This window comes from Crinia signifera, chromosome 5 (assembly GCF_055691185.1).
Source record: "Crinia signifera chromosome 5, ASM5569118v1, whole genome shotgun sequence".
In the NCBI taxonomy this organism is placed as follows: Eukaryota; Metazoa; Chordata; class Amphibia; order Anura; family Myobatrachidae; genus Crinia; species Crinia signifera.
In genome coordinates this window covers 274,644,037-274,667,325 of record NC_139221.1, presented here as the reverse complement: position 1 = coordinate 274,667,325, position 23,289 = coordinate 274,644,037, and the positions used below count along the sequence as shown (strand labels likewise).

The window sequence follows — 23,289 nt, the reverse complement described above, 5'->3', positions numbered from 1 at the left end:
TAATTAATACACAGGGAGATGATTTAATTGGTAGCAATTTGTAACAAGCAACATGTACTGTAGAGTCTGATGAAATGTTGACATTTACCTGCTCCGAACAGCTACAGTGCTTTCTATGCACCTTGCGTGTCTCAGTGGTCATGTGACCATCACATCCGGGCCAGACCGCTGATCCTCCAACATTGCAGCAAGTATTGTTCTCCTATCACTAAATATAATCCGTATACCCCTAAACCTCCATTAAGTGCTAACAGCTAACAAGGTTGAGATTCTAAAGGTGTATGCAGTTTGGACTAGATCGCATGGCATCGCATACGTTTGCAATGCGATGCAATTCAATCTAGTCCAAATTGCATACAATTATTTTATCGTGTATGGGCACCTTTAGAATGTTGGCATTTTTCTATAAATATTTTAACAATGTTGAATTCATAACTGTTGCCACTGTAAGTGTCAACCTAATGACCCCTTAGAATGCAGATAAGTGCGTATCTGAAGAATGTGAGATGTGATGATTCGGAGATGATTGTTTGCTGCAGATGGAGCCGGCCTCGTCCAGCGGGGGTCTGGCGGTCGGATCGCCAACCGTCAGCCACCGGAAGGGGATGTCCTCGCATGAGACGCTCGCGCTGGCGGCTCTGGGTTTTGTTTTAGTTGTTTTTTCTGGATGCAACTAAATCTGGGTCGTGTGGCTGCACAAAATCGGCCCTTCTGGCATTTGCCAGATGGCCAGTCCGGCCTGCTGGTTGCAGATGAAAACAATACACTGAGCAATATATTACTGAGATATACAGTATTAAGCCAATTGCTCAGCGACCAAATTGCGCCGTGTGTACACACCTTTAGAGTGAACTAAAATATCTCTGGTAAAGATGAATGTAAATAGTGTTTTATTAGTGTACATCCAACATATTAGTTATGTCACTGTGGGGCAGATTTATTATGTGAAGAGACAAAGTAGCAAGTGATACGCAATAGCCAATCAGCCACTAACTGTCAATTCCCAAACCCAGCCTGTAACTTGACAGTTAAGAGCTGATTGGCTGGTACGTTATCACCAGCCACATTATCACTTCCCCAGTCTTAATAAATCTGCCCCTGAATATTTTATTATACATATAAATAATGAGTATTTAGTAATGGATTAATACAGTAACTGATGTCACAGTTAAAGGTCAGCAGATTGGACATATCGGTATTTTCTTTATTTTTGCTTATTGATTTATAGTCAACTTTTGTTGTTGCAAAAACTCATACCATTAAATAAATCAAAAAGACTAATGCGTGTTTGCCAAATCTGGATCTCTTGTAAATATAAGTCCGATATAATTGACTCTGTATAGAGAAAGCCTAATGGCCGAGGTGTATTCGCTTGTCAGCATCCATGCAGATGTTTCCTAAGTCCCAGCCACTGATGGAGATCCCCCAGGCATTGCTGGCGCAATCCTACAGTCACTGGCACTGTGTCCTCTGCTGTAATTTCTTTAAATACTCACCGTGTTCCCAGTTTAGACGTTTGCTAAATAAGCACAGAAATAATGCTGGCATAAAAATATTAGCATGGTGCCAACGTAATTTCTAAGTTTACAATGCAAATTAGGTTTAGGCACCACGGAGCTACAAGCATCTGGTCTTCAAAATATTCTAGGGACTGCTTAGTTATGTGCGACTGTTCATGCACTCGTTTTACATCTGTCACAGGCATGTTTGCTAAATATTATGCATTTATTATACTGAACTGTTCATTTTAAGAAACAATATCTATTTGGCAGATTTCCGGTTGACAAAAAGCATTGTCCTCCTACATATGAAAGTTGTGCAGGGAGACATTGGCCATTATTCTGGGTGACTCGCTATGGCGCGAATTTCTGTGCATGTGTATATGCTGTTTGCGTGTGAACTCTGCGAAATATCGCTTCGCTGGGTGCACGCTCCCTGCCTTTTCAGCGGGAGGTGGCAAGGGGCATTGGGGTGTCGGGCAGGGCCATTAGCGTATGTGAACGCCCAGCGTTTCACGAGCGTTCCCATGAGAATGCTGGGCGTACACATGCTAATGCATTCGTGACGCATGTGCAGGGGGCGGACAGCTGACAAAACCGGATGTCAGCCGCCCGCCCAATTCCTTGGAAATCTACACGCATATGTATGAGTGGCCTTTACCACCCTTACATATGCGTGCGCTTTCAGAATCATTTCATGGTCGCCAACCATCAAAAGATGGGGGAGGTTCCCACTGGCATGCAAATGGGTGTTTATGTAAAGCATCCATTCGCATGCCAGGCGAACGAACCCGGCGTGCAAGGGGTAGGCTGGCGTACCACCACTCGCAGGGCGGGTTTTGAATTCACGCCTGAGCAAGTCAACCAGAATAAGGGCCATTGTGCGGCTGCTTAATTCATTATAATTGCTTTGGTATCCAGGGCAGTAGAGAGCCTGGTCAGGCCCTGATACTTTTCAGGGGGTGTGGCCTAATCGTGGGAGGCGTGGTCATGTAGCCTTAGAATAAAATACAGAAACAAATAGCACTTTTAGCACCTCAACACACAGCTGAGGTGCTGCAGCTGCTGCTGCCAGGTAATGGGGGCCCAACTGGGCCTCTCCATCAGACTTAGGCCCCTCAATCAGTCATGGGCCCGGTTAATTAGCAACTCCCCCCCTCCTCTCTTGTTACCACTGTTGGCATCAAACCAGTGCCAGATTATGACCTCTTGGACACCTAGGGAAGGTTCTGGCTTAGGGACGCATACTGATCAGTACTGTGGGCATGTTTATTAATTATCTGAACTGAGACTTTATAAGTTTATTATACAGTACATTTATTACATATCATATCCAGGGACAGGGGGTCTGATAGCAGCCTATCATTGTGACAGTGTGAAGTAATTGCTAATGTGATCACTTACCTCCTTGCTTAGCAGCAGACCGTGCCCCTGGGGCCTATGGGCCTTAGACTGACTTGTTTCTTTATTTATTCCTTTGCATTTTACTATTGGAAACAACAGTGATAAAATAAAACTAGAGGTAGAGGTAGGAATGTCCGACTTGCAAGCTTACAGGAAATAGGTATTGATACAAAAGTATAGGTGTCATCTATTGCATAATGGTCTACCGGATTGCAAAGGTTCTTGCTGGACAGTATGATATCGTCACACAGCAATGTTGGCCTGGGGTAAGGAGGATGCGAATACAGTATGTTTGGACTGCAAATTGGAGATGTAAGTGGAGAGGAAAGTTTATGACAGTAATAGTGCTTTCATGTCACAAACCCTGCTCTGACCCGGTATTTGAAAACATTTCCGAAATCAGTCTGAGTAAGCTAACGCCTATCACATGGTGGTTTATTACCGTGTTATTACTGGGTTGGTGTCCTTCACACTGAACCCAGTTCACTAATAGAAAACTGTGTAATGTCATTTGTAATGGACTTCATGTAATCTGTAATGGATCTCATATTTGTATTATACAGTAGCTAAAAAGGAACCTGTTTGTCGATCAGTCAATGTTGCCATAACTGTGTGTTCTGTAGTGTAGATATATGCCAGCAATGCTTCTCCACTACTTCCAATGCTATTGCTCATGTTGCCTGGTTCAGGATAGTGTCATCAGGCAGGGAGACAGCCTATCACCTTCTTTGGCACAGTCATGTGTTCAAAATACTGGGTAATGAGTCTTTCACGCTGCTAAAGAAATTGCCTTTGATCCGTATAGGTTCAATATTGGGACCCACCTTGTTTAATAAATTCATTAATGATATAGGAAGTGATAACAATTGAGTAAAATTGCAATATTTGTGGACGACGTAAGGAAATGAACTCAGGAGAGGATGTGGATACACTACAAAATCTACAGTACTAAATTGAGTTATTATAGGGAATTCTGCTGTAGAGAAAGACATGGGGGTCATCATAGATGAAAAATTGGGTAATAGTGCACACTGCTCAAGTGCAGCAGCAAAAGCAAACCGGACCCTGGCATGCATAAAAAGGGGTATGGATTCAAGGGATGCCAATGTGATAGTGCCTCTTTGTGAGACCACACTTGGAATACTGTGTTCAATTCTGGGCACTGCACCTTAAAATGGCCATAAATGAATTGGAACAGGTACAGTAAAGGGCGACTAAGCTAGTAAAAGGTCTTCACTAGAATACAAAGATAGGTTAACCAGGCCGAATAGGTTTTCACTGGAGAAACAGAGGTTGAGAGGTGATATGATTAGTATGTTCAAATACAGGATTGGGAATCATATGGAACTAGGAGATGATTTGGTTACTAACAGGTCTATACTTAGGACACGTGGGCATGTACTGAGGCTCCAAGAAAATATATTCTGTACTGAATTAAGAAGAGGATTCTTCACCATTAGAGCAGTATAATTCTGGAACTCATTGCCGGTGGGGGTGGTTACAGCAACTACTGTTAATGAATTTAAATCAAAACTGGATACATTTTTGGCCACTAAGGGAATCCTATAGATATGACTTACTCAACACAGTAGTTACAAGTGAGATTTGAAGGTTGAACTTGAAGTCTTTTTTCAACCTTAATTACAATGTTTCTATGTTACCTTAAGGACTACATTTTCCAAGGAGTGCACTGTCTGAGATTTGCTACAGTTATACTTATTTTGAACTATTCATAGACCTTTCCCAAAGTCTTTATTTAACAAATTGTGCAAGTTGACATGTTTGGAAGGACAGAAAACTGAGATTTGTAAGGAGAATGCTTTTAGTTCCAAGATGGAAGGATGTTTAGTGTTTCCTGACCTGGAAAAAAATCAATTTGCCTGTTCGTTAAATCAACCCAGAGACTGGTTCCTTATGACCTGGCCAAAACCTTGGGTTGGAAGTAATTTAAAGTGACCTTTTGGGCTTCCAGGCTTATTATGGCTACCTGTGTCTATTAAACCAGTGGGTCTGGGACTCTCTGAAGCAGTGCAGGCCAATGGGTATCTTGGCAATGGTTGGTATTCATCACCTATGTGCTGTCTTTGTTGGGTGTAGCTACATCGATAGCAGACCTCCAGTTACCTATCTGGGAGACATTCTATCAAACAGCGGACTATATCAGCTCTCATGTTGACATTTGACTTATGGTATCTCAACTGCAAATATCTATAAATATCTTCAACGAAGGCACTGGCTACAGAGTTCCTTACCTACTGTATTCCTTTAAGTGTAGAATGGTTTACTTTATCTCATTATAAAGGGGGATAATGTTAAACTTGTGGACAGGTGGGAGGAATTTTTCATATTATGTAGACTTAATTTGCTTACAACCACTCTGGGCATTAATTGGGAATGTAAGTGGTGTGTATGTCCCTGTAGACCATTTAGTAGTTTTATTTTATTTTTATCAGGGGAAGAGGATGGCAGGTGACAGGTACATCATGGCCCACATTTTGGTGGCCACCAGGGGTTAAAGTGAGGGGGAATGGGGTGGAACTGAGTTCCACCGCCTGTAATGGTGAGGTGGAACATTTTAACCTCCTCATTGGCCCTGCACAGTAATTCTCACAGAAATGCATTCTAGTTTGCAGGGGGATGCCAAAAATCCTACCACTGGCCCTTTCTCAGTTTAATGGGGGGGGGGGGGGGGTATTAGGTGGCATAGAGCAACTAGTTCCCCCACCTCTGCATGACCACTTTAAGCCCTGGTTGCTATCGTCCAATTGAGTAGAAACACTGATATACCTATAGTGCTCATTCTAGCACCATGCACATTTCAAAACCCATGCAGTACCTCTTTTCTGCCTGGGGTGTCTCTCTCTCTCTAACACGCTTTTCTCTGTATCTCAGCACTTAGATACAGACAGTCTGTGCTAGAATGAACACTATAGCCTGTATGCTAGTTATTGAGAATACAGGAAGATTCATAAACACTGAATTTAAAAGAAAGGATGGTAAATACTCTTCCTCTGTTCTGAAAATATCTTCTGTCCTAAAATAAAACTGCCCAGAATTCATATGTAGCAATCAAATAGGTAGCATGCAGAAATACATTGCTTTTGCTCAATTTGACTCTCTTCATGCTTTTGTCCAGCTGCAAATCTATCCATGGCCAAAGACTCATTGCTGAGCTAGCAAACCCAAACCATGTGGAACCTTATTTTGTATAGCAGTAGCTTGCCAGCTCTGTTCAATCATTCTGCTCAGTTGCATTCTAAACCGATGAAATCCATGTTTACGTGTTCTGCGTGTATGGCGTGCAAAGTTCTGCACCTGCAGTAGTTCTTCTCCATTTCTACAAAATGTGAGCTCCGAGAAGAATGCCAGGCTTTTTGGTTTCCATGGAGGCATCATTTGTATACAGTACCATGTGTTGGCAATGAACTCTCCTAGTGCTGAAATAACTGAGTCTGCCATAGTTTTGCAGAAAGATCTTTTTAGGTTTTCTATTCTCATGAGGGTAATTTAATTATAATATGGCAGTGAATGCATTTTTCCCATGTCCATAGAGTTTAACACTTGCTGGCATGTTTTTTTCTTAATGACTAGGGGAGCGGAGTCTGAGTTGCACACTTCTGTGACCATGCGTCTTCTGCCCTTGTTGCGTCTTCAGTTTTATGCCAATGCTAGAAGAAGCCCTACCTCTGGCGTACAAGCCTGTATCTGAGTGTGCATGGATAGGCATGTTCACTGTGTGTGTCCTCAGGTGCTACTGTCAATCACAGCATAAAAACTAGAACCTGTCCCATGCTAAGTACGGACTCCAGTCGAGCGATTACGCTTCTGATTTTGAAACCACTTCTGGGACACGCCAGTGACACTCCCTTAACACACCCATAATAACCACCTCCCAGTCATCACCCATGCCCAATACATTTCTGAGTTCAGAGCCTTGGACATAGAAAGTAGACAGAGATACTGTCCCAGCCAGTCAGCTAATAACTGCCTTGTTACGGGCTATGGGGCAGATGTTCTGTGCCTGGCGAAGTGATAAAGTAAAAGGCGATAATGCACTAGCCAATCAGTTCCTAACTGCAATTTCTCAAACCCAGCATGTCATTTTATCACTTCACAGGGCTTAATAAACCTTCCCTGTGTTTGAAAAATGACAGTTACTGTAGGATATGGTTGGCTTAGTACATAGACCCCCCTGTGTCTCAAACTCTTTTGCGACTGTGTAATTGTGTCCTATGGTACATACACACCATAGTACACATTTAGGTGCATGCAGAATTGAACATATTGATCATGTGCGCAAATATTTGCTTTGCGATATACTTAGAATCAGCCTTAGATTTGGACAGAGATGTACTACACCTACATACTGTATCTAGTATACCATTACAATGTATATTACTGCATACCACCCATCTGTCCTAATCTTGGTGGGACAGTCCTTATTTGTGGACTTCAAAATGTGTACATGAAAGAGAATAGATTTTTGCATAAACAAAAAAACATACCGGTAGCTTTAGTGGCTTTTGAGACAATGGACCATTAGTGAGTGTGTAAAGGTGATTTTTTTGAAGCATTATCGTTAACGATATTTTCGTGCGTAATGTCTAGTGTGTACACACTACGGGCCTGATTTAAACCCATTAGTAAAAGTGCGGAAATAAATAAGTGCGTTTGCAGGATATCACAGTTTCAGTGCTGGCCAGGGGCAGCGGAGGGGGGGGGGTCATGACCAACTGACCAGACTGCTCAGCGGGAAGGCCAAGGCGGCTGCATGATGTCACACAGCAGCTGCAACCACGAACATGGTCAGTCTGGAGCTGGCTTAGCAGCTTTGTGATTTGCCCGCAAAATTTTGCAAGCGCATAGTGGGGTGGGACCTGGTGTACTGGGCAGCCTAGCACTGTGTGGAACAGTCCCCCTCCGCAGCCTAGCACCAGCAGTTGTAGTTTAGCGAATCCTCGCTAAACTACAACTAAGTCTGAATCAGGCCCCATATAGTTACCAATGTGGGTTGTTAGCGATGTCCTCTGTCGTCTGCACATGCTGGACGATGGAGGATATTGCTAGAGAGATCCATGCTTCAGAATGCAGCATGTCAACCCACTCACACCCCCTCATGCCACTCGTCATGCACAGCGTCAGCGAGTGTGTATGTACTTACCGATGTTGGCATCTCATCAATAAGGTCTCTGGGTACCCATTATGGTCTAATGCAGGCATGTCCAACCTGCGGCCCTCCAGATGTGCTAAAACTACACATCCAAGCATGCATCCTAGCATTCCCTAATAGCCAAATTGTGGCAAGGCATGCTGGGATGTGTAGTTTTAGCACATCCCAGCACATCCCACATGTGCTAGTTTTAGCACATCTGGAGGGCCGCAGGTTGGACATGCCTGGTCTAATGTGTCCCCAGTTTTATGGAGCTCCACTGTAGCAGGGACTGTTGTAAATTACATATTCTCTGTAGAACGCTGCATTTTACGATTTCCAATGCATACATAAACAATAGTAATAATACCATATTAATGATCATTTACACCAATTTTCTGTATATGAAACTAAATTGCCACTTATTATATTTGTATTGCTCTATAGCCAGATGAAAAAAAAATTAAAAATTTGCATTCGATTTTTAATTTATATATTTGCATTTAAATGAATCATTTACAACCCCAGTCCCTGTCACGGTCTTGCTATTGTCTTATTGTGATGCATATTAACATTTCTAATATCATTTGGTAGGAATGTTATAATAAGTATATAAATGTAATGAAATTAGGCAGTGGAATCACAGTTGCTGACCTTTAAAATTTGTATGGGAGGAGCCCAGACAGAAGACGCCTACTTGCCAGTAGGGCGGGGGGTTTCTGCTGCATGCTGGGCTGCACATCACTAGGCTCCCAAAATGTTGTGATTCGCTGGTCCAAGGAGAGGGGTGTGGGATGTGGCCAATCTGTCCACTCTTCTGTGTATGTGGGGGACTGCCTAGCAAATCAGGACTTGCGGGAGAGTAAGCAACTATGATGTACAATCTGATAAATAATGAAATATTATAGTTCAAAATCTGAAATGTCCAAGAATGAGGAAATACTGTACAATGCCCTCACTCTAATTTCTTCTAAAAATAGACTACATGGAATGTCTGGGAAATGCCTGAATTTTTGGGGAGCTCTGGCAGTGTAAATGGTGTAGACCAGTGGTCTCCAACCTTTTGTGGGTCGGGAGCTACTCGCGACAAAATAAACCGCTACTAAAGTAAAAAAAAAAAAAAAAAATCTGCATAATATCCCAAAAAATGCCCTTTACACATAATGCCACAAACTGTAATGCCCCTGACACATTGTGCCACACACTGCAATGCCCCAAAACATACCTCCCAACACTGGAGGCAGAGGAGAAGAGTCATCTGCGCGCCAAAAATTAGAAGGTTCAGCTACTACCGTGGAACTCCTGCGAGGCTACATCCCCCATTTTTTCCACACACACACACGATGCCCATTATACATATGCCCAACAACGTGATACTCCGTTATACAAATGCCCCACACCGTGATGCTCCATTATACATATGCCACACACCGTTATGCACCATTATACATATGCCACACCGTGATGCATCATTATACATATGCCACACACCGTGATGCTCCATTATACATATGTCCCACACCGTGATACTCCATTATACATATGCCCCACACCGTGATGCTCCATTATACATATGCCCCACACCGTGATGCTCCATTATACATATGCCACACCGTGATGCTCCATTATACATATGCCACACACCGTGATGCACCATTATACATATGCCACACACCGTGATGCACCATTATACATATGCCACACACCGTGATGCACCATTTACATATGCCACACACCGTGATACTCCATTATACATATGCCACACACCGTGATGCCGATTATGCCTATGACCCACAACGTGAAGCTCCTTTATACATATGCCCCACACCTTGATGCTCATTAAACATGTGCCACACAAATGATGCCCATTACACATATTGCACACAATGTCCCACAGTAAGGCTTCTAATAAAAAAATGTAAATTACCTGCTTGCTGTCAGGGGTTCATTTTTGTTGCCAGGGGTTAATGCTCATTGACAAGGGGGTCACTGCTTGCCCCCTCCACTATGCCCGTCTTCACATGGGCATAATAAATTAGTCATTGCTGCTGGCTGCTGGCGCGTTCGGAGCTCAGCTCCATCATCACCCTGCTGGCAATTGCCGTTCTTCCCCCCACAGCCCCACACCATGCTAGAAGTCATATTTGACTTCTAGCCTATGACTGGGAACACAGAGCTGCGCTGCTGCAGCGTTACCCGGAAGTGCCGGGAGCGCTTAGCGCGGTGCTCCCTGTCAGACGCTAGAGGTCAAATATGACTTCTAGCGCCTGTGTGCTGTCTCCTCTGGTCCCCGCGGACTACAGCGGGGCAAGGCGGCGGCTATAGCGGCGGCTATAGCGCCGCAAGCCAGCGGCAACAATGGGCGGGCGGACCGGGCAGGGCAGGCAGCAGTGGTCGAGCCACCCGTTTCGCTCAGGCGAGCTACCGGTAGCTCGCGAGCAACGGGTTGGCGACCACTGGTGTAGACCAATCTCCGGATTCCGCTAGCCAGAACTAGATGGTCCATGGGGGCTACAATTATTTATGGAGAATCTCATTCTCATGCCCCCACTTCCACTGCACAAAGTGTTCCATGAGCTATGGTGATGCAGCTCACAACTGTATACTCCAGGGACGTGCGGTGAGGTAAATGGCTGAAGAGTCCCTGACAAGTACCAGAATCAGATTTGCACACAATATATGACCCCAGGAATACATTCCAGCATTATACACATGTGCAGCAGTATACATTGCTGGAGTTTTGATAAGAGAGGTGCAGAAAAGGTAGCCAGTTGAGGCAGTGCCTCACCTGCCATTGACTTTTTACTCCAGAGTTTTGACTATATAAATGATCAGAATAATTAAAATAAGATTTTTTTTTACAAATTATTTCTATTTTTGACATAATTTATCAATTTAAAACTCTGGCATATACACTAGTATCACAGAAAAGGCTGTGCCTCACCTGCCTCACCCCACCGCATGCCACTGCTCCCATACCTCTCACCTGGACCTTCCCTTTACGAAGGGAGTCTGAGTAAAGGTTTCCACGTATGAAGTAGATACGATAATAAATTCCGTAATACCAATGATCAAATCAGTGTTGGTCCTAAATCCTGTTTACTTCTATGGCTGATGTTGTAAATTTTCTAATTACTCACTACAGTGCTCTCAGGTAGAATTACCCATGTGAATGAGGTCTTCCCTTAATACCTATATATTACTTTCAGGTTTCCTAGGGCATAAGGTTCCAGTTATAAATATGGCACATGCAAGTGTTATATACCGTGCAATGGGCTAAACGCAATCTATAAGCATAACAGGAAATCTATAGTGACAGAGTCTACTGCCTTCCTCAGTGATGGGACTCTGGGTATACAGAACACAACCATTTCATTTAAAAAATAATAATTGCCCTCACAAGTCATAAACTGTTGCATTGAACAGCCTGTGTTTTTTTGTTTATGTATCCACTCCAGCAGCATTTCAACCGGGAAGTTCCCTGCGTTCATAGGCAAGCCATTTATCACAGCCACAGGCGTTCTTCTAGCCAGTGTTGTAGCGAGGAAATTGCAAGGTGTAGGTTGAAAATTTCCCAAAGGAAGGAAAAGTTGTTTTATGTGTCAGCTTTAGTTTAAATATGCTCGCTATGCAGGAAATCTTCCCGTCTATGGGTGAGTAAGCAATAACCGGATATAAGCAGATTTCTTTCCCATTTACGCAAGTCTGGGTATACCCAATAGGTAAGATCGTTTGTTAACTGGTGGCGAGCTGCACATAAATGACTGCATGTGATAATGTCATCTGCATGCCAGTGTTATAAACTAAGGGATGGTTTCATTATTCTATCCTGATATGAGAATCATGCTCCCACCATTCTGAGATGGGGGATCTAGAATTTGCATTAAATAGCTAATTTTGTCTTTTGGGATTATTCCATGACAATGGGTATAGATCTGTAGTAATCCATGCAACTGAATAATTCAGTGCAAGTAACATTAATAGAAGATTTGTTGATGTCACCGATTCAGTTGGCACCTTCCAACCCATGGAGAAATCTTTTTCTTATACACTGTGATCCTTTGAAAAGTAAATTCACAAGTTTTAGATAGTATGTTATGTTGTGGTGTTTTCTTAAAAAAAAAAAAAAAAAAGATATGTACAGTATTGCCAATGTGTGTTGGTTTCTTAGTAAAATGGGATTACAATGGAACATACTTGTCTCCTAGAATTTCTGTGACACTGTATTAAAGGTGGGTGTGCCAGTTCTCAGCAGAGTGGGAAACAATACTGCAATCCACTACCTCTGCAATAAAAAGGGCAGGTGGGGACAGGGGGTGGGTTATGCGGCTTGATGATAAGACTCATTATAGTATGTATTGGTTCATCTCTGCCCCGTAGTGTGACTCCAGGAATCTTCGGAAAGTGATCGGCCATGAAAGTGTTCACAACACTACCTTTCACCTGGATTATCCCCTCCCCTGATTTTCCAGTTAGCCGATCAGGAAAGTAGTAGTAGTGGTAGTAGTAAGTGTGGAATGAGTTGTTCACCTCTGTTGTCGTAAACTATGGTTTTGACAATTATTTGTCAAGAGAAGCGTATATCTCAGGTGCATAAGAGGCAAGAGCATTCAGGATCACAGTTATGCTTCCCAATCAGATACCACCATCTGTGTTCCAGGTCTTCCCTCCAGGGTTGGCTATAAATGGTCAACAGTTATCATGTCGACATTCTTCATGTCTACATGGATGACATGTAGACATGATGAACCATCGAAAAACATTACCTAGTGGTCTAGCAGTGTCCTACCCTGTCCCGGCGGCTTCAGCGCCGCCTTCTGTGTATTGGTTGTCATGTGAACATTAGCTTTGGCACAGGCACTTGAGGGCCAGTGTATCGGTAAGTAGTTCATTCCTATCCATAACCTCTTTCCCTTAGGACTAACCCTAACTACCATTATAGTCTAACCCTAACCACCCACCAAACCAACCATAACCCTTCTGGTGGCACTTAACCCTAACCGTTGACATCATCAGACTTCTGACATTTCACAAAGTGATATTACAGATGTTAAAATTGTTTACCTTTGACAGTTTGAGAATGTTGACCTAGTGCTTGTCAACAGTATGAACCATGCCAACATTCTGATGTGGACATTGTGTTGTTGACATAAGGACATTATACATTTCGCCATGTTTGCTGTCAACCTTATGACCAGATACCGTTCCTCCACACGCTATCTCTTGTAGAGTAGGGTTCTGCATTTACTGCAAGGGAACTGTGCACAAACTTTAAATGAAAAGCCTCATATTTGGAGAAGGATACCTTTAATCATTGCTACTAAGTTTTACCTTTTACATTTCATTAATGTAAAAAGTTTTCCATAACTAGCCTTTAATCTAGTGATGTATTGTGAACTAATGTATTTTGACAGGAAGAACCACAAACATAACATTGATGAAAAGGTTCAATTGCTTTTTCCTAAGCACAGTTTTGTCACTGGCTAAAGGAACGAATGGAGAGTGCAATTCCGGTAAACTAGGACATGAGAAAACTGCTACAGTCTCTGGCAAAATGTTTGTCTCTATAATAGCTTGCTGATCCATGGGGAACATGACGAATTGCTTTATTCTAGATAGCAATGCCCTCAATAGCTGCTGGAGAATTTGTCAAAAGGGCCATTGAAGCATTCCAGTGACTCTGCCCATGGGGACAGGCATGAGTACAGACTGGCATTTATTAGAGTTAAGCATAGCGGCTGAATTGTGCCTCTGTGTCCAATGAAGATGTCACATTTACCAAGATGATGTAATATTGTGGAAGGCATTTGGTGGGCTCGAGTTTCACATTTGTCATTACGTATGCTAGAGATACCTAAACTTTACATGTTCTTTCCCTCGATGTTTGAGCTTTGTAAGTTCACAAGTATTCAAGATATTGCTGTGCCTATAATAGAGGCACTTGTCTACCACAGACCTTGCACCGGAGTACAGGGGGATCCATAGCACACAGCCTGCAACCTTATTAATATGCTTACAGCACTGTCAAGCGCTACAGGCAAATGTCACTGGAAAAATGGTGGGGTGGCCATTTTCCCAATGATTCCCGCATGCGCAGTCAAGATGTCCCCAGAAAAAAGGTGCGGGTGCCATGTCGTTGGACAACTGCACATGTGCAGTAGACTCTGGCACAAATCCAGCTTCTCCTGAGCTTCCAGGGATGAGAGGGAACGATCGGATCTCGCACATTGGCCCTCTCCATCCTTAAGTCTCCCCTGTTTCAAGGCAAAAAAAGTTAGTGAATGTGCTACACTTCAGTTATTCTAAACAGTTGTTTGTTCCACATATTTCATGTACAATTGTTTTTGATAAAAAGGAAATAAATAATGATAACTGCAAACTGGACTTCAGAAAGTGCAGAGAAACACAAAAGATGCACGAGTCTTCTCTTTAAATGAATAAAAGGGAAAACGTCCCTTACAGATCACGGAATAGATGTACAGTACACTTACTATGGTATAGCTTCAAAACAATATATTGTATGCTGTAATATTTCTGTTAGGGGCCTATTCACTATCAGGCTGGATTCTAAAACAAAGGAGAGTCTAACATTTGTCAGAAGGAGCCGAATAGGGGTGAACAGATCTGATTGGATCCCTTTTCACAACCTCAGACCTCCTTCCCATGTTGATGAGTTTTGATCCTATCTTAATCCACGTCTTACTGAGCCCATACCTATAAGGAGGGTCGGACTGGTCCATTGAGTGCAGAACATGCAGTTGCTTGTGACTCCTGGCGGTTTATAATTATAAGCAGCGCTGCAAGTCTGTCAGAAGCTTATTAGCTAATTTTAACATGTTTAGCAAAAGAGACAGAAGACTAACACTCTCACCAAACTACCAGCAACTGCCAACTGGCCAGGTCAGATTCCATTCCTATTTGTGGTGCTCATACCAAGGTGTCTGTAGAGGTGATGCCCCAATGACCATTCAACGTCTCTTTTTTAGTAACAAGGAATAACAAAGACTGGATATAAATAGAGTCTGGTTCTTTATTTGCAGCAGGTAGACAGCATTCAAGGTTACAGGCCAAAGAACACCTAACATAATCCCCACATTCCCAGCCTATCACCTAGCCACTTTTAGGCATTAGGAGCCATGACCCTCTGCTCTGAACAAACATATAGCAGGAAGTAACAGCTGTTGTTAATTTGCAAATAATGATTCACAATACACCATTGGAAAGCATGGACTAGATCTCAGTAGCCCTACTGCTGCTCTAAAATATGTACTGGATCTTCCACATTTGCCTTATGTGGAAGTATATGTGTCCCAGCCACACTATGGAGGGTATTTAATCCCCCTCCACTATTTCTGACGTGGGACATAGCGGGGAGGGGGGTGCATCTTTTAGATTCTGTCTTTCCTGACAGCATTGAACAGACATGTCGGCAAAACAAGCCAGACTTTAAAAGCAATCGGGCTTGTTTTGCCAAGAATGACTGTGAGGTGTCGATCTCATGACCAGATCTCAACGATCCACGGCCGTTCCTCACATCCATGCCCCCTTTTCGGCACTAGATGTAGTCAAGTGGCCCAAGAATGGAACTGGGTCACTACTGTCGGGCCGGCCCAACAGTTGTTACCGGGATTGAATACCGTCATATACATATATATATATATATATATATATATATATATATATATATACCCTGCCCCCAAGAAGAAGTTTCTAATTTCCATAGACAATGTCCCAGCAATGGTGGAAACAAGAGATCGGGTCATGTGACAGAAGGATAGACATCACATGGTTTCACAATACTGTAGGTTTCTGAATGTTCCATCAGAATTAGTTTCTGCACTGGAAAAAAATAACATGCCAGGTTGTGCTTATATATTTTTTTCTGATCTTATTGAAATTCAATGACTTAAGCTGAGGATGAAAAATAACCTATATGTATTTGTATTCTTTTTCCAGTGGAAGATAATAGCCTGTCACTCAAGGCAAAGGTATCGCTGCAAGATTTGGTCAGTGGAGAGTTTGCAATCCACGATACAGAAGCTAAATGGATAAATGGTGAGTCTGACGCCACACTGCAGAACTTTCTCCATCAATCTTTCTATTAGTTTCTCCAAGTAGATAATGAAAGCAGCTTTATTATATCCTGGGCTAATAACCACCAATATTAAGATTGATGTACTTTTCTGGAAGATTCAGTGCGTGATATCTGACACAGATCCTCTGCACTTTTCCTTTTTTATCATTTGATGCTAACCTCTTTATCTTTTAGCAGTGTTGTATTGGACCCAAAATTACTGTCAGTAACCAATCATTGAAAAATTGTTCTGTATTTGCTAATAATTGCTGTTTTTTAAAGTGACATTGCTTTTTTAGATACAAATTAATTACTAATTAGTTTACAGTTATTTAACCATATTTGCTGACTTCCTTGCGGCCTCCTCTGGGAGGAGTGGAAAGGTTGATGCAGCTGGTGGGTGTGTCTCCTGAAAGTAGGCGTGCTGATGAAAGTGAATGATTATGTTGTTGTGGCCCCACCCCTGCTACACATTGGTGTGATTCGTTACAGCAAACTTCTATACGATTCGTAGTTGGAGCCCATGAGACTCAATGGGAGGTGGGCGTATATGTGACTATTATAAAGTGAATAGATATAGCAGGGTGATCCAATAAAAGTGGGCAATAAAACCCAAACTTGCAGCTCACACTGTGTCAAAAGAGCAAATATCCACAGATTTACTCCAAATACAAATGTGCTGGAGTGGTAATTAAACAGACATAAGCGCTATTAAGATAACCAACAATAAAAAAAATTAAAGTGATTGTCACCAAAGGACTTCCATTTTTAGAGTTCAATCCTCAGTATCCAAGATAGTGTAATATTACATCAACGTCCAGGCCTAAAGAGATATACACAATTTAATGTGGTATTTCGGAGATAGGAGAAAGGAAAGGAAGATAGTGCAAATAACTTCTTTACCACAAATGTTTTAATATGAGAATGCACTTACAAAGTGAAGACAATAAAAATCGCATGGATTAACACATCACAGGCAAAACAGCTACAGATGGAACAGGGCAAACAGGGTCTCCAATCGAACCTCCAGTCCAAAAGGGTGGCCAGTCGGAAGGAAGCTCCTGCCAGGGTAGCCAGGATGCTGCAAGGCGTACCTGGTGTCCTGGTGCCATTTCATAGATGACATTTTCTTTATTGGCGAGCCAATGAGGAGGAGCTTGCCATTTTTTGCTCCCAACTTAATATCAATAGTTTTTCCAATAAATTAAATAAATAATTAAATAAACCTTTAATCCATCTTTTAACTTAAAACCTACAAAGGGAGGGAAGGTTCCTAATCTACTCGTCAATCGTATTCATTTTCCACTCTTCCCATAGAGGAGATAGAAAGAGAGAGAAGAAAAAGAAAAAAAAAAAAGAAGGGCGGGGGATCCCACAACAAAACTAATTCATACATTCTATATCCCTTTACTCTAAAGCTGATGTGATGTATGTTTTATAATCATCCGAGACTCTGTAGTCCATCCATCCACACCAGATCCCCATGAAGATATTTTTTTTCTATCAGTACATCTCAGGTTTCTTTTTCAGACCTTATCATTTATATTGATCAAGATATATTCAAATCGAAAACTTACCGAAAGCCCATTGACTCAAACAGCTTTATAGAAACAAGTAGTCAGCATCATTCAAATTGGCTGGACGCCATTGCGATTGGCCAATATACTCACATAAAACGTAACGTGGTACAGATATAACAGTTATTGAACAACAATTAAATTAAATTGAACATTTTATCTTGCAAAGGTTATGACACTAAGGCTCTATAGAATGCTCGGAATAAAGTTGAAAAAATTATTTTATTTATTTTTATTGTTGGTGACCTTAATAGCGCTTATGTTTGTGCTAATTATCACTCCAGCACATTACTATTAAGTGATTGGAATTTGGGTGTGTGTGGGGCTTTACTTCACTGGTAATACGCAGAGGTATTTCGCCAAAATATGCTACACTAACTTAATGAGGATTGTTATGCATCTGGCTTAAAATAACTAACAGCTTACAGTCTAATAGAGATAAGACAAATGATGCATACAGTATGCTAACATAACAGTGCTTGTTTTGTACAGTGAATCAACCATCACAGTGTGAAATCCAGTTGTATGAGTTAGTCAATCAGGTAATGTCTCTGCAAATACAGAAAAAGACTCAGGAACTGTGGAGGAGATAACAGGCAGGGTGTTATGCAGTTAATGGAAATTGAAGAATAAATAAACTGTGGGGAAGGTGCAGGTATTAGGAGATTGTGTTATCTAGTGCTAAACTAAAGACTTTAATAGCTGGGTATTTAGGACATTTGATAAGCATCCCTGGAGAGATGTGTTTTCTGGACACGCTTAGAGATTTGAAAGTTTGATTGTCTTAGGTATGTATTGCATTGCCGAGTATACTGTAGGTGCAGGGGGAACATCTAAGAGATAGGAGTGGAAGTAGGGAGAAGGGAGAACACAGCCGAGTGGTAAACAGAAATAACAGAAGTAGAAACCAGAAATATATACTGGATGAAACAGGTGGCCAGTGCAAGGACTGCAAATCATGGCTTTATTATTACAATGAATATTAAGGAATGTCAGCCTGCTATTTGCAATCAGGATAGATTGGGGCTGGAGGAATGATCACACCTGGCACTCCCAGGAAATGGCGGGTTAACACCCACAAACAAAGGCTTCCTGTCAATTAACTTGCTGTTAGGAGATGGGGACCCCTGCCGGACCCTAACTCCGTTGCCTCAGACAGGAGTCGGCAGCTGTGTGCAGAGCTAGGCTTCGCCTGGGCCCGTCTCGGCTGGGGAGCGAGTTAGGCCCGCTCCGCTCCGCTACAGGCAGGTCTTAAGGGTGGACAACACCTGCTGCCGAGGCCAGGAGAGCGCAAGGGGATAACCTAACTAACCCTGAGATGGCAAGGGACCCTAATCCCACTGAGAACAATGGCTCAACTACGGGCGTAACAATACGCAAAGGTGTACCATAAATCCAAAGCAAGTGTAACAATACACAGAAGTGTCTCAGTATAACCAAAAGCACAGTAAAGGAGGTTTGGGGGAATACCCCACTTATCTGTGCACAGCAGGACAGGTCAGCTGGAACCAAGGAAGGACAGGAGACTGCACACCGACACCGGAATGGCTGGATACTGGATACAGACGCTGGGAACAAAACTGGAAGCTGCACATGGACACAAGGATGGGCTGGATACTGGATGCGGACTCAGGAACAAGCTGGAAGCTGCACACGGACACACAGATGGGCTAGATACTGGATGCGGACACTAGGAACAAACTGGAAGCTGCACATGGACACAAGGATGGGCTGGATACTGGACACAGACTCAGGAACAGGATGGGAGCACAGGAACACTTCTAGCAAAGACTGAAGCTATAACCGGCAGGAAGTAATAGATGAGGAGGTTTATATAGTGAACACCAGGAAGTGATCAACACACATAGCCTGCAGGTGAGCATAGCAAGCTAGCAGTTGATGAGAACACCTGAGCCCTAATCACACACCCACACAGACAGAGTGAGCTGCAATGGCCCAGGCTGACCACCGGAGGTCACCAACGAGCAAATACCAACACAGACAGGAAAATACACAGGGAGCCAACACACAGGGGAATGCGTGAATCTGCGCATAACACCGATCCGCTGGAGGCGGATCGTAACAGTATCCCCCCCTAAAAAAGGTGGACTCCGGACACCTAAGTAGGATACGACAAAGACAGAACAGAGCTAATGTCTCCGACGAGACTTCTTCTTCTTCTTTGGTAAATTGGTAAAGGAAGCCGTCCCTGGTTTACAATAAGCTTCTTCGAAGACCATAGGGCCTTTATATACCGGATAACCATCAATCTCCGAATCAGAATCAGATACAGACTCAAACCTAGACCTCAGTGCTCTAGAAGCTAACATTTCAGGGATATATCTGTTAGACGGAGTCAAGAAAGCACACCCCGCGGTAATAGCTAAGGGCTGGGCTTTCCACGCTGAATGACATGAGTTGTTCACGGGGGTAACATCACCAACGATCTCACTTGAGGTTGTGGCTATAGGGACCCCCCGTGAGGATATGGCCTTATGAGCAGATCTTTTGGCTGAATCTCCCAAATCCGAAGAAGGTTCTGCCGGCCAGGAGGTCGGCCCAGAGACATCTGAATCAACCTTATTGGGGCCAAATCTTTCTAATACAGCATCCTTAAATGCTGAGAAGTTCTTTAACAAGGGATCCTCAGACTGAACCAATTTGGACGCCCATCTGAAAGGCACACCTCTGAAGGAATATATTAGATATAACACCAAATTGTCAGAAGTGATGCCTAAAAACGGTCTGGACTCCATGATGATGACATAATGTTCTAATAATGCAACAAATTGGGCTAAGTCCCCATCAAAGACTATAGAGGGAGAAATATTATCCAAGACATTAGACATTTCACTCTCTGTTACCTGACTGGACTGCATATCTGGGACTATGGCCTGTGGGGCTGAGACTTCAAAGTCTGATGGTCCTTCTCGTGTGGCAGCACTATGATGAGTCTCTGGCTGAACAATACAGTGATGTATTTCTGACTGGGCCGCACAATGGTGAATCTCCGGCTGAGCAGCACTAGGGTGAAACTCTGGCTGCGCAACACTGTGAAGTGCTTCTAAGTGAGCAGCACGATAATGAGTCTCTGGCTGATCCGCACCATGGAGAAACTCTGGCTGTGCAGTGCTACGAAATACTTCGGAATGAGCGGCACGACAGTGAGACTCTGGCTGAACAGCACAAGGTAGACCAACAGCTGTTCTCTCGAAGCCACCGGCAAGGCTGGAACTTAGCTGAGAAGCAGGACAATCAGGATTCCTCTGAGAGATGGGGCAGACAGAGTCCCCTTCTGGGGCAACAGAACAGACAAAGTCCCCTTCTGGGGCGACAGGACAGACAGAGTCCTCTTCTGGGGTGACAAGACAGACAGAGTCCTCTTCTGGGGTGACAAGACAGACAGAGTCCTCTTCTGGGGTGACAAGACAGACAGAGTCCCCTTCTGGGGCGACAAGACAGACAGAGTCCCCTTCTGGGGCGACAAGACAGACAGAGTCCCCTTTTGGGGCGACAAGACAGACAGAGTCCCCTTTTGGGGCGACAAGACAGACAGAGTCCCCTTTTGGGGCGACACAGGTTTGAACCCCCTCTGGGGCGACACAGGCTTGAACCCCCTCTGGGGCGACACAGGCTTGAACCCCCTCTGGGGCGACACAGGCTTGAACCCCCTCTGGGGCGACACAGGCTTGAACCCCCTCTGGGGCGACACAGGCTTGAACCCCCTCTGGGGCGACACAGGCTTGAACCCCCTCTGGGGCGACACAGGCTTGAACCCCCTCTGGGGCGACGCCAACTTGAACCCCTTCTGGGGCGACGCCAACTTGAACCCCTTCTGGGGCTGCGCACTTCGGGACCCCACTCGGGGCTGCGCACTTCGGGACCCCACTCGGGGCTGCGCACTTCGGGACCCCACTCGGGGCTGCGCACTTCGGGACCCCACTCGGGGCTGCGCACTTCGGGACCCCACTCGGGGCTGCGCACTTCGGGACCCCACTCGGGGCTGCGGCCTCCGGGACCCCACTCGGGGCTGCGGCCTCCGGGACCCCACTCGGGGCTGCGGCCTCCGGGACCCCACTCGGGGCTGCAAACTGAGGCTTCGGGCCCCCACTCGGGGCTGCGGCCTCCGGGCCCCCACTCGGGGCTGCGGCCTCGACACAGGCCTGACCGCCCTTTGGGGCTGCATCGGCCTGAACCCCTTCTGGGGCGACACCGGCTTGAACCCCTTCTGGGGCAACACCGGCATCAGGCCGGCTCTGCGGGCCCCCGGCATCAGACCGGCACGGCGGGCCCCCGGCATCAGGCTCGCCCAGCGGGCCCCCGGCATCAGACCGGCACGGCGGGCCCCCGGCATCAGGCTCGCCCAGCGGGCCCCCGGCATCAGGCTCGCCCGGCGGGCCCCCGGCATCAGGCTTGCCCGGCGGGCCCCCGGCATCAGGCTCGCTCGGCGGGCCCCCGGCATCTGGCTCGCTCGGCGGGCCCCCGGCATCAGACTGGCACGGCGGGCCCCCGGCACATGACTCAACCACCTGGGCTTTCCCTTCAAGGGTTTGCAACTCTGACTCCCTGGTCATTAAAACATCAGCACTGGGACCAGTAGAAAAAGGCAGAGTGCTTTTACTGGGAGACTCGGCAGAGAGCTCCTCTGCCACAGTGGAGACAGGCTTAGATCTGACAACCTGCTCCGACCTGGCCAGAGGAGATACCCTGTCGGCACCACCGGAATTACGCAAGCCACACGTCTGCAAGAAGTGGCCAGAATCTCCACAGTATAAGCATAGATTAAGGTTTCTACGCCGCTGACGCTCCTCTAACGGAAGCTTCGGCCGTAGATAACTTCTATGCTTTACCTGACCCTCTGGGTCTGAGGACTTGCTGCCTAATACTTCCTTAGGCAGGGCCTCATTAGGGGTTGAACGAACCCCAGTGACCTCTGGGAGGACCAGAAAAATATCAGTGATGAGTCTTTGCAGCTGCAGAAGAGACTGCTGCAAAATCTCCCACTGTCCAGGTTTTACGGCATTGAATGCCAAATTTAGAGCCGCTAATGATTCTTGCATGGCCTGCATGATATGGCCATGCAAGTTTATACACCAGCAAGAAAAAACTGACACGGACAAAAAACTGACACGGGCAAAAAACTGACACGGGCAAAAAACTGACACGGGCAAAAAACTGACACGGCTGGAAATCTCTGGACTGAGAGGGCAGAACCCAGCTCCAGAGTGCTGTATGGCCGGTTATAATGTTAGGAGATGGGGACCCCTGCCGGACCCTAACTCCGTTGCCTCAGACAGGAGTCGGCAGCTGTGTGCAGAGCTAGGCTTCGCCTGGGCCCGTCTCGGCTGGGGAGCGAGTTAGGCCCGCTCCGCTCCGCTACAGGCAGGTCTTAAGGGTGGACAACACCTGCTGCCGAGGCCAGGAGAGCGCAAGGGGATAACCTAACTAACCCTGAGATGGCAAGGGACCCTAATCCCACTGAGAACAATGGCTCAACTACGGGCGTAACAATACGCAAAGGTGTACCATAAATCCAAAGCAAGTGTAACAATACACAGAAGTGTCTCAGTATAACCAAAAGCACAG

The 23,289-nt window shown here is 44.8% G+C and overlaps 1 protein-coding gene across 5 annotated transcripts in view; it reads left to right on the top strand.

The window, feature by feature from the left end:
* The window catches only part of DPP6 (dipeptidyl peptidase like 6), a 1,240,611-nt gene that overhangs the window by 927,098 nt on the left and 290,224 nt on the right, over positions 1 to 23,289 (top strand). For all 5 annotated transcript variants that reach the window (XM_083189040.1, XM_083189042.1, XM_083189039.1 and 2 more), the window contains one exon: positions 16,009 to 16,107. In XM_083189040.1, coding sequence (XP_083045166.1) covers positions 16,009 to 16,107 — 99 coding nt within the window. The remainder of the gene's footprint in view (positions 1 to 16,008; positions 16,108 to 23,289) is intronic.